This window comes from Martes martes, assembly GCF_963455335.1.
Source record: "Martes martes genome assembly, chromosome: 11".
Lineage (NCBI taxonomy): Eukaryota > Metazoa > Chordata > Mammalia > Carnivora > Mustelidae > Martes > Martes martes.
Window position 1 is genome coordinate 43,113,059 of NC_137899.1, and position 12,171 is coordinate 43,125,229.

The window sequence follows — 12,171 nt, forward strand, 5'->3', positions numbered from 1 at the left end:
CAGACAATATCTCTGTCCCATCTGGTTCTGGACCAGTGATCCTCAAATCATCAGAGGAGTTTGATAAAATTTAGGGTCAGGTCTCAGCCCCAGAGATTTTAATTCAATAGATCTAGGGGCTGGGCCCAGGAATATGAGTTTTATGAGGCCCCTTTGGGAATTCTGATATAGGTACAATTATCTCACTTAAAGACACTATCCAAAGCAATTGTCATTAAAAAAGGGTACACACACCCTACCCGGTGTTCAAAATGACTCATTTGGGGTACTAGAAGAAAATATTAGGGCTTCATTATAAATTTTTATCTCTTCTAAATTTTCAACTATTTATGTAAATTTCATAGCATATTATTATAGTTTATGAGTAAAAACTACAATTAAAGAATAAACCTATGTTGAAGTGTGGTCGAATTTATTTTGACTTAGTTAGGGATTTGTTATCAATCAGTTTGGAAACTACTGATGTAGGGCAGGTGTGACAAAGTGCCACCCTCAGACTGAATATGGCCCTCTGCCAGGTTTCACACAGCCTTGGGCTAAAAATGGTTTTCATATTTTGTTTTGTTTTTTTAAGTAGGCTCCACACCAGTGTGAGGCTTGAATTCATGACCTCAAGATCCAGAGTCACATACTTTACCTACTGAGCCAGCCAGGTGCCCCAATTTTCCCATTTTTAAATCATTGTTATTTAAGTGACTACATAACACCCCCAATTTGGCCCTTTGGCCACAAGGCCTGAAATATTATCTGTGCCTTTCCAAGAAATGTGCCTTCCCCTTGCTTTAGAGTCTGAACTGTCCTCTGTGGTGGGAGCTGCTCACTTGGCCCCCTGTTTCCTCTGAGAGGGACTCCATCAATTAGACTCTCCGCTAATAACTCCTGCCCTGGACCACAGTTACCTTCACAGCTGAGGCCTCCCACTGTGTTGATTATCCAGTAAGACCCACAGGCTGAGCACCCCAGCCCACTGGGGCTCAGCTCCAGCCACACACGTATGTGCCAAATCTTTAATTCCAAACCTATAAGGCACTGGCACATGACACAGCCAGGATTCTGGCAACAGATGACCACCCAATTCAATCCTATGGCAAAGGAATAAAACATCAACCTGTTAAAACTCTCATTAAACCAGGTTAACCAAAGTTTTGCTTCTAGATTTCATCTATTCTACTCTTCTTTTGTTTTTTAAAGTCAATTACTTTTTAAAAATATGAAATTATATATATAGATAGTATGTAATTCTTTTAAAGACCCTATATTTAATTGTGACTATGCTTTAAAATATGGCAGCCCTTCATCAAAAGGGCTTTATTTCAAAATACAGGAAAATACTCTTTGAAGAAGAGAGTAAGATATAAGGAATAACCACTGTTATTAATACTGATATAACACTTTCCTTATATAATGGCATTTCTCATCTTGTGCTCCTTGAATTACCTGTAGCAGGGACAGTTATTTAAGAAACGTAGAACCCACCCACTTTCTAAAAATCCCACTGTCTGGGCATGGTGCCAAGAAATACCGATTTGTAACAAACTCCCAGGTGATACTGACAGACACTGAAGCTTAATGGCTTGTCGACAGGGGGTGATTTGCTTTCTACCTGCTCTTATCTTGCCGGTACTGTTTTTGTACATTTGTTTGTATCTTTAATAGTCTGGTCCTTCAACATACTCCATGTCTCCTTACAATTAGCATCTTCCTAGAAGCCTGAACTCTCTTAGGTTTGCAATTTCTGTTTCCTGACACATCCAGATGACCTCAATATTCTCTTCGGCTAAGTCAGGACACACACCTGATTGCCTGTCTTGCAATTTCCTTTACTTCATCCTCAGCGTCTGGTCCTGGTCAGTTTATCAGGTCATAGATCCCCTACTTTTCACTGCACAGTCATGATTTTTTTTCCCTCTCTGAATAGCTCCATGTACCAAACACTTGCTATGTGCCAGGAATAGTGCTCAGTGCTTTATTAACTCTTCCGGCCTTTATAGCAATCCTGAGAAATAGACACTGTTATTGCTTTCTATGATTGAAGTGGCTGGTCCCAAAAGGTTCCAGGTAGAGCAGGAGAATCCTACTCTCCTGCATCTGAAGCCCTGTCCTTCACCACCCCCACCTTGCCTCTCAGTCTGGAACCGTGTTGTTATTTCGCAAAACAAAATGGAAGAGAATCGGTACCTGTGACAGTCCTAACTTTATACCAACTTCTGAATATTTGGTGGTCACTTGAAAGAATGGACATACAGAAGGTCTCTACGTATCATAAAGGCTTCAGTGAAGATCACGTATTTTATGGGCTCTTTATTCCAGCCTGTTTGGCCCAAAATTGTATGTTTTCTAAAGCCTTTTTTTAATTTGGATTTGTTGAGAAGGAACCGGGGAGTCCCCATTTGTGGTGGAAATCTAATGTTCTATTAAAACGAGACACAATTACAATCTCCCCAGAGCATAAATGAGAATATAAGAAACATACCTTTGGCCCTTCAGGCCCTGAAAATCCCCTCTGTCCTTGATTTCCTTTGCTCCCCTTCTTTCCTTCATCACCCTGACAAAATAGTGATAAAAATACAGGTGTATGAACAAGCCCTCCTTGCTCTTACAGCAACCCTGTCAGGACCACGTTCTCAACTCACACTGATTTCCAAGCCATGTGTCCCAAGTCCAGCTCAGCTGTACAGGATTTGTCAATGTTCTTGAGCAGACTGGATGACTTCAGAATTGTTCAATCTTTACCACTTATTGAATATAATTTGATTTTTTTTTAAATCTAAGTTCAGTATCTCTCGTTGAGGAATTGAATTGGAATTCCCAGTTCTTTTGCAGCATTGGTTTATTAACACATGCTTCTGAGACGTTCGCAGTTTCAGAGAAGACAGCTAGCTACATGTGCTTTTTCAGCTTTAATGCTGCTTGAGTTTTAAGACATAAAATGAGATATTTTCCAAGAGAGAGAACAAATGGGCATTTGCCAGAGGGGAGGTGGGTGGCAGGATGGGTGAACTCGGTGGGAGGCATGAAGAGTACATGTATCTTGAGCACTGAGAAATGTGTCAAATTGTTGAATCGCTATATTGTACCTCCAAAATTAATAAGACGTGTTAATTATACTTGAATAAGAAAAAAATTTTTAATTATACATCTATAGATTGTAAAGATGGCAACAAGGAAGGGAAGCACGAAAGAGCTAGCTATACTAAATGTTACTACCAAAAAACCCCAGATTTTTCAAATCCAGCCCCATTTCTTCCTCAATAAGGAATCTAGCTCTGTCTCCCAAATGAGATCGATAATTCTATTGGTAGAAAGATGCGTGCACATTAACCTGGAGCTCAGTTAGAAACTGCCCCCTGGCTGTTCCTCAGCCTGGTTGTGTAAGCTAGTATTTCCCTGAAGAAATTTTCTTACGTTCCAGCAGGGCCCTCACAGCATTACAAAACTATCATTAAATCAGGGCTCAATTGCAAGGTAGTATATCCAAATGTGGCTCAAAGAAGGAATAACATTTGGAGGTTTGCTGATGAGGCCACTGAAACCTTTATGACATAAATGACTATTATACTATTTTCAAACTTAAGCATGCTTCAGAATCATGTGGAGGGCTTGTTAGCCCACAGATCGCTGAGCCCCACATCCACAGTTTCTGATTTAGTAGGTCTGCATTGAGTTCCAAGAATTCACACTTCTGACATGTTCCCAAGGTCATCAGCAAAGCAGACACTCCCTTGAGAAGAGGTGAACTCCTACCTATAGATTGTAATCAACTCCCCAAGGTCCAAACAAATGAAGAGCAGTGACACAGGTGATAAAAAAAAAAAAAAGCACAACACTCACATGTTATTGTATCCTTAACTTATCGTATCATTATCATTTGCCAGCAGAAGCAAAACCTAACTGCAACTAGTTATTTTCCTGCATTCACTCCCAAACTTAATTTACTGACCTAAATAACCCAGAAGACAACAGTAGGAACCCAATTAAAGGTAATAAAGTGCCTGTGCTGAACTGTAGCGTATCTGGGCCACATAACGTCTTCCTATCACTCTTCTCCATAACCATCCACAAGCCACAAACCCCCTCAGAGCTACACATCCAGTGCCCTCTCTTTCCAGCGCATCTGACAACACCAAGTGCTTTCTTCTTGAAACCCTCTCACCTTCGTTTCCCTAACATGGTAACTATTCTGCTTATCTTCATGCTCTTCTGAATATTTTTTTCTCCAACTACTGTACAATGTGGGATTCAAACCTCAGCTCTCTTTCTCAGAGACATCATTCATTCTTTTGGCTTCAGTGATTAACTCCAAGGGGTCTGGTTTCCAAAAGTATATTCTAGAAAACATCAGTTCTCCTGAACGTTAATAGACACGCATTTCTAAAAGTATTTTTGGTGGACATAAAAAAGGTATTCTCTGTTCACTTTCACAAAGAAAAGAGAGAGGGAGATCTCATGGTCTGATAAATCAATAAAGGGTTTGAAATTCTGCAAATATATTTAAATGTCAAATTCTTACATTTAAGGTTAAGGACTCAATATTTGCTCGAGACGTAGACTTCTTAAGCTTTCACTGATCATTTTAATGCAATTATAAATACAACTCTAATAAGTATGCAGATTTTATTTTTATTTTGCTCATATATAATTCTGCAGAATCTTTATATGGACACTGATGACTGTACATGAAAACTACAGGAACATCTGGTATCTTAGAAGCCGCAGGTTATGTCACTAGTGATCTATTAATGAATTTGGATATTCTCATCTTTATAAAGACCTTATTCAACCAGCATTTCTATGATGTATAAGATAGATGTATGCCAAGTTGTAAAAATGAAACCTCCCTTCGATAAGGTGATATTTCTTATTACTGTGTGAGATACTATAAATGTTTGAAGAAAATGTATGGACTTTCAAGTCTCAAGGATATATCTCAAGGCTTCTTTTCTATGTGTTTTAAAATGTCAGTCTGACCATTTATTGAGAAAACCTGTGTTGAACTCTTCCTAGTCGCCGGGTCTTAGGATAGATTTTATGATAGATCTTAGGAAAATAAAAATGAATAATACATACTTGCTGTCTTCTGCAAATGCACAAGCTGGAGCCATAATTTTAAGCCCAAAGTAAACGTATTAGACATAGCAGGGATAGCAATCAAATTTCTCCTAAACTGTCTCTTGGGCAGTCTGCTTTCCCCAACACCTTCTCAGTTCCATACCTTGGGGCCAGGCTGTCCTTTTCCCGGTGGTCCTTCTGGGCCTCTCGTTCCTGGAAGACCTGCTTCTCCCTAAAGGAAATGACACTAATGTGGGAGTGAACCCTCCACGGACAGTTTGTACAAGCCCACCTTGCCTCCTTTTATGGCCAGTGGATTCTCTGCTGAGCCCCTCCAGAATAATGTCTTAAAATTAATTTTGGAGTTAACCAACTTTAATAAATTCATATCAAACTCCAGTTGAGCCCAGAGCAGCTGAAATAGGAAAAAGTCCAATTTCTCAGCCAATTTTCAAAGGATAAGCTCACTTTCCTTTGGCTCGTAATTCACATTTGATGGTTTGGTTTTTAAAAAAAAATAAAAAATGAGAAAGACCTTCAGCCTTTCCATCTGCTGTTTTTCTCTACTTATCTTGAAAAATGAGTATTTCAAATGTCAACTCATAATACTTCAAAAAATCATTATAATTACTTCCTGAATGGATTTACAGACTCTCTTTTTGGAGGGGAAAAAGTGTTTTTCTCAAGGTTTCAATTAAAGGGCTTTCTAGGAATCCCAAAGGGACTAGGTCACTGGAGAATGCCGTGGTTGAAATGCCAGAGAGAAAGCAGAGAGCATGAGACATTATTCAGCCATTAAACTGGCGCTCTTTCTCTCTAAAATAAGTGAAAAGGGAAATTTAGAATTGTGAAATGTTTGCTTAAAAATGACTAAGTTTGTCCTGGATGGTCTAATATGAAATCCTGTGGGACCAAGGTATCAGTGAGGTTTCACAGTTTTTACTCTAGTAACATAAAAACAAGTGTTACCTTCTTCCCCGCAGCTCCATCCTCTCCCGGTACTCCGGGTTGTCCTGGGAGCCCTATGGAGCCTGGCTCCCCCTGGTGGATAAGCAAAGATTTTTTTTTAATTTAAAATTTTTAATTGTTTTATAAACATATAATGTATTTTTAGCCCCAGGGGTCTGTGAATCGCCAGGTTTACACACCTCACAGCACTCACCATAGCACATACCTTCCCCAATGTCCATAACCCCACCCCCCTCTCCCGACCCCCCTCCCCCCAGCAACCCTCAGTTTGTTTTCTGACATTAAGACTCCCTGATGGTTTGTCTCCCTCCCGATCCCATCTTGTTTCATTTATTCTTTTCCTACCCCCAAACCCCCCACGTTGCATCTCCACTTCCTCATATCAGGGAGATCATATGATAGTTGTCTCTCTCCAGTTGACTTATTTCGCTAAGCATAATACCCTCTAGTTCCATCCACGTCATCGAGAATGGCAAGATTTCATTTCTATTGATGGCTGCATAGTAGTCCATTGTATGTATATATATATATATATATATATATATATATATATATCTCCACATCTTCTTTATCCATTCATCTGTTGATGGACATCTAGGTTCTTTCCATAGTTTGGCTATTGTGGACATTGCGGCTATAAACATCCGGATGCACATGCCCCTTTGGGTCACTACATTTGTATCTTTAGGGTAAATACCCAGTAGTGCAATTGCTGGGTCATAGGGTAGCTCTATTTTCAACTTTTTGAGGAACCTCCATGCTGTTTTCCAGAGTGGTTGCACCAGCTTGCATTCCCACCAACAGTGTAGGAGGGTTCCCCTTTCTCCGCATCCTCGCCAGCATCTGTCATTGCCTGACTTGTTAATTTTAGCCATTCTGACTGGTGTGAGGTGGTATCTTATTGTGGCTTTGATTTGTATTTCCCTGATGCCAAGAGATGTGGAGCATTTTTTCATGTGTCTGTTGACCATCTGGATGTCTTCTCTGCAGAAATGTCTGTTCATGTCCTCTGCCCATTTCTTGATTGGATTATTTGTTCTTTGGGTGTTGAGTTTGAGAAGTCCTTTCTAGATTTTGGATACTAGCCCTTTATCTGATATGTCGTTTGCAAATATCTTCTCCCATTCTGCCAGTTGTCTTTTGGTTTTGTTAATTGTTTCCTTTGCTGTGCAAAAGCTTTTGATCTTGATGAAATCCCAATAGTTCATTTTTGCCCTTGCTTCCCTTGCCTTTGGCAATGTTCCTAGGAAGAAGTTGCTGCGGCTGAGGTCGAAGAGGTTGCTGCCTAAGCAAAGATTTTATTTCCCAGAAATTCGTATTTATCTATAAGTATCATATTTATTGTGATTTAAATTCATACTTATGCACCACCGTTTTGAGGTACTTGCCAATAGAGTGTATCTTACGATATTTGGACAAGCCTATTAGTGGAGAAATCTGAGTAGTAGCTAGTAGTAGTTAAATTCTTTGACCTTGGGCAAGTTACTTAATCTCTTTGGATCTCAGTTTTGGATTATGTTCTTTCGGGTTGAACTGAAACCTCCAAAAATGGGATGTTGAAGTTCTAACCCCTGGTACCTGTGAATGTGACCTCATTTGGAAATAGGGTCTTTGTAGACATAACCAAGATGACATGATGAGAGTAGACTCTAATTCAACATGACTGTTGTCCTTATAAAAATAAAAAGAAGCAAACAGGAGCGCTTAGGGGGCTAAGTGGGTTAAGCTTCTGCCTTCAGTTCAGGTCATGATCTCAGGGTCCTGGGATGGAGCCCCACATCGGGCTCTCTGCTCAGCAGGGAGCCTGCTTCTCCCTCTCTCTCTGCCTGCCTCTCTGCCTACTTGTGATCTCTCTCCCTCTGTCAAATAAATAAATAAAATCTTTTAAAAAGACGAAGAAGAAGAAGAAGAAGAAGAAGAAGAAGAAGCAGCAGCAAACATTGGGGCACCTGGGTGGCTCAGTTAGTTAAGTATCTGCCATCAGAGCAGATCATGATCCCAGAGTCCTGGGATCAAGCCCCACATGGGGAAGTCTGCTTCTCCCTTTCCCTTTCCCTCTGCCTGCTGCTCCCCATACTTGTGCTTTCTCTCTCTGTTGAATAAATAAGTCTAAAAAAAATGCATTTGTTACAAAAGAAGAAGAAGAAGAAGAAGCAAAAGCCATGTAAAGGCAGACACATGAAGTGGGGGACTCCACTTGATGGCAGAAGAGTGGGTACAAGCCACGGAATGCCAAGCATGGGGAGCTAGCACCAGAAGCTAGGAAGAGGCAAGGAAAGATTCTTCCCTACAGGTTTTAGAGAAAGCATGACTCTGCAAATACTTTGGTTCTCCACTTCCTCTGGAATTGTGACTTGACGAATTTCTGCTGTGTTGCACCACAGTTTGTGGTTCTTTGTTACAGCAACCCCAAGAAACTAACATAGAAGTGCAATGTCAAATCGGATACTCAGTCATGCTACTTGCTTTCAAGTTCATTTGTATTTAAGAATATGCCCTGTAAAATGTTCGGAGATGACATGTGCTACTTTCTAACAGTGCCAGAGTATCCTTACTGTATTTATTAAGAGCAAAAATATTAAAGACAAGTGAAAGTCATTTCACCTAAACTCAACTAAAAAAAGAGAGAGAGAAAAACTAGTGAAAATAAAAAGAACAGTAAACCTAAAAATAAGTAGAAGGATATGGTAAAGATGAGAGCAGACAGTAATAAATTTGAAAATTGAAAATAAGAAAAGTAACAAAATTAAAGGGTAGTATCTTTTAAAAACTAATAAATACACCTCTAACAGGAATTACTAACACTAAAAAAGAAAAGTCCCAGATAAGTGCTATTAAGAATTAAAGGGAAATATAAGTATATACATAGTAAAGATTTTTTTAATTCATAGAAAATTTCTGTGACAATTTCAATTGGAGAACATTAATAAATAACTTTTAAGAAAAATGTGAATTACTTAAATGACATAAGGAGAAATGGGCAAGCTAAATAAACCAGAAGCATTAAAAAATTGAATCAGCAATCGAAAGTCTCTAATTGCCTCTCCTTCCAAGATCAGAGGCTCTGCTGGTTCCACAGGCAAGCCTTACAAATTCTTTATTCTTTGAAGAACAGGTATTCCCTATCATACAATAGTTCCAAAAAACAGTAAAAGAGGGAAGTCTACCCAATTTATTTCAATTAAAGTCATACAATAGTAGGACAAGGAAACTAAATTGTAGATCAGACTACCCATGAATGTAGGTATCATGTAAGTTTCTAGTCAAGTGGCGGAATGGGGACCAGATTCAATTTCTTCCCTGACACACCTAAAAACCAAACAAAATACATGAAACAATATCTTTCAAGACACTAGATACCAAGTAATGGAGGATAATAATACCTGGGGACAGGGAAACAAATCAGGTAAATACTGTAATTTCCCTAATTTACTGACTGGGTAGAGTTTCCCGGCCATGTGCAGGGAGAGAGAACCCAGGGAAAGTTCAGAAATCTCTCCAATTTAAGGAGACAAAGGTAGGAGTCTAGGTAAGCCAGGTATTAGAAATTCACGGACTAGAATACCTGATATGAAGAAGGTACACAGAGAGAACGGTGAAGATCTGATGAGTATCCCCTCATGTAGTCAAGTAAATACTGTCAGCACAGTGCAAAGAAACTACCCAATACCCAGAAAACAACCAACTGGCAACAGGCCAGAAATAGTGCCTGCTTCCAGTGACAAGAAAGGAAATCTCACAATTCTGAGGGTAGATTAGAGTTCTAAGAAATGTCTTACTTCAGTAGTCAAGAAAAATTAACCCAAGACCAAATTCTCTTACCTAAGGAAGATTAAAAGCAAGACCAAGAGGTGCAAACTGTTTTCAAGCGACTTAAAAAAATCCAGGAACAAAGACACGTAAAGAAATACAAAGTTATGTGTAGCGATACAAAATGTTTAACCCCCCAAAAGGTAAAATCCACAAATTTGGCATCTTGCCAAAATTATCAGGCATTCAATGAAACTGGAAAAAAAATTACCAAGAAAATTACAGGTGATAGAATAACAGAAAAGAACCCTAAATGTTATTGTACTGCATTCATATGTTCCATACGTTCAAGAAACCAGAGGAAAGTTGAGATATATTAAATAGAGACAGGAAGTTATAGGAAGATACGAATTGAACTTCTAGAGTTGAAAATTGCAAAGTATGAGATAAACCATACCCTGGATAAAATTAAAAGAAAATTAGACATCATAGCAGATTAATGAACTGAAAAAACACAGCAATAAAAACAATTTAAAATGAAACAGAGAGAAAAGAGACCAAAAAAGAATGAGCAGAATATCAGTGAAGCAGCCAAATTTAAATAACATGGCATTGTCTGGGTGAAGGCAGAGAGTGGGGAATATTTCAAGAAACAATGGCCTAATATTTACAAATTTGATGAAATCAATAACCCACAGATCCAAGAAAATCAATGAACCCTGAGCACAAGAAGTATGAAGAAAACAAAAGTAAGGCACATTATAATCACATGGCTTAAAACTAGTGATACAGAGAAAATCTCAAAGGTAGCCAGACAGAAACATGTAGAGAAATGAATGTGCAGATTCTAAAGGATTTCTCATCAGAAACAATGCAAGTGAGAAGAAAGCGGAACAACATTTCAAACATACTAAAAGAAACAGGAAAAACAAAAGAAAGAAAAAAAAAAAAACAAAACAAAACGAAAACAGCCATCAGCCTAGAATTCCATACCCAATGAAAATACAGACAAAATAAAGAGTGTTTTGGAAACAAATTTGGCAATTTCTTGAAAAGCTAAATAGATACCTACCATATGACCCAGCCATTTCACTTCTAGGCACTTACCCCGAAAAATGAAAACTTATTTCCATACAAAGACATGCACATAATTGTTCAAAATAGATTTATAATATCCCAAAGCTGGAAACAACCAAATTTCCCTCAACATAGGAATGGATGAACAAATGTTCCTACAGTGGAATACTATTCAGCAATAAAAAGAACAATAACAAAAAAGCTATTCCTAAATGTTAAACATGGGCCTCAAAGTAATTTTGCTGAGTAAAAGAGAAGACAGAAAAAAAAAATTATTCGGCATATTATTCCATTTACATAAAATTCTAGGAAATACAAATGAATCTATAATGACATAAAGCAGACCAATAGTTACCAGAGATTGCAAAGCAGATCAGTAGGAGAAGTTAGGGAGAGATGGAAGGATGGTATTACAAAGGGACACATAATAATTTGTTGTGGGGGAGATGATGGATACTTTAATTATTGGGTTTTGGTGATGGTTTAAAGAACACATATACACATATATGTTTTCTCAAAGTGTACACTTTAACCATGTGCTTTTATTGTATGTCAACCACATAATAAATAACATTATTTAAAATGGATGTAAAAATCCTGAATAAAAGATTGGTCGATTAAGTTGCTATCATAAAAAAGTTATATATCATGATCAGTTGGGTTTATCTCAAGAATGCCAGGAAGGTTCAACAACTAAAAATTCTGGAAATGTAATATGCCATTATGAACAGGTTAAAAGGGAAACATAAAACAATTATCGTAGTGGATGCAGTATCAGATAAAATCCAATACTCATTTATAAGTAATAAGAAACTTTTGGTCCAATTGAAACAGTAGGTAATTATCTTAACCTAATAGAGGTTGTCTAGCAAAAACCTACAGCAAATGTTACACTTAAAAGTGAAATTTTAGGAGCACCTGGGTGGCGCATTTGGTTAAGCATCTGCCTTCAGCTCAGGTCATGATCTTGGGGTCCTGGGATCCAGCCCCGCTTCAGGCTTCCTGCTCAGCGGAGAATCTACTTGTACCCTGCCCCTCCTCTCGGAATGTGCTCTCTCTCTCTCACTCTCTCAAATAAAATATATATATTTTTTAAAGTGAAATTTCAGAAGCACTTCCTTTGAAGTCACTTCTTTTAAGCATTGCTCTGGAGATCCTAGCACTGTAAAATTTTTAAAAACAAATAAGAAAAAGAACTAAAAGAAAACAGTTTTTTATTTTCACACAATATGACTATGTACACAGGGAATAAAAAAGCTAGACTTTACAAACAATTATAAATAATAAGAGATATTATCAGCTACCTGAATACAAAAATCAATATAC

At 38.2% G+C, this 12,171-nt stretch overlaps 1 protein-coding gene across 1 annotated transcript in view; it reads right to left on the minus strand.

The window, feature by feature from the left end:
* The window catches only part of COL28A1 (collagen type XXVIII alpha 1 chain), a 154,153-nt gene that overhangs the window by 77,968 nt on the left and 64,014 nt on the right, over positions 1-12,171 (minus strand). The window contains exons 18-20 of the mRNA XM_080818277.1: positions 6,019-6,090; positions 5,213-5,281; positions 2,474-2,545 (exon numbers count right to left, since the gene is read on the minus strand). Of these exons, the coding sequence (XP_080674403.1) occupies positions 2,474-2,545; positions 5,213-5,281; positions 6,019-6,090 (213 nt within the window). The remainder of the gene's footprint in view (positions 1-2,473; positions 2,546-5,212; positions 5,282-6,018; positions 6,091-12,171) is intronic.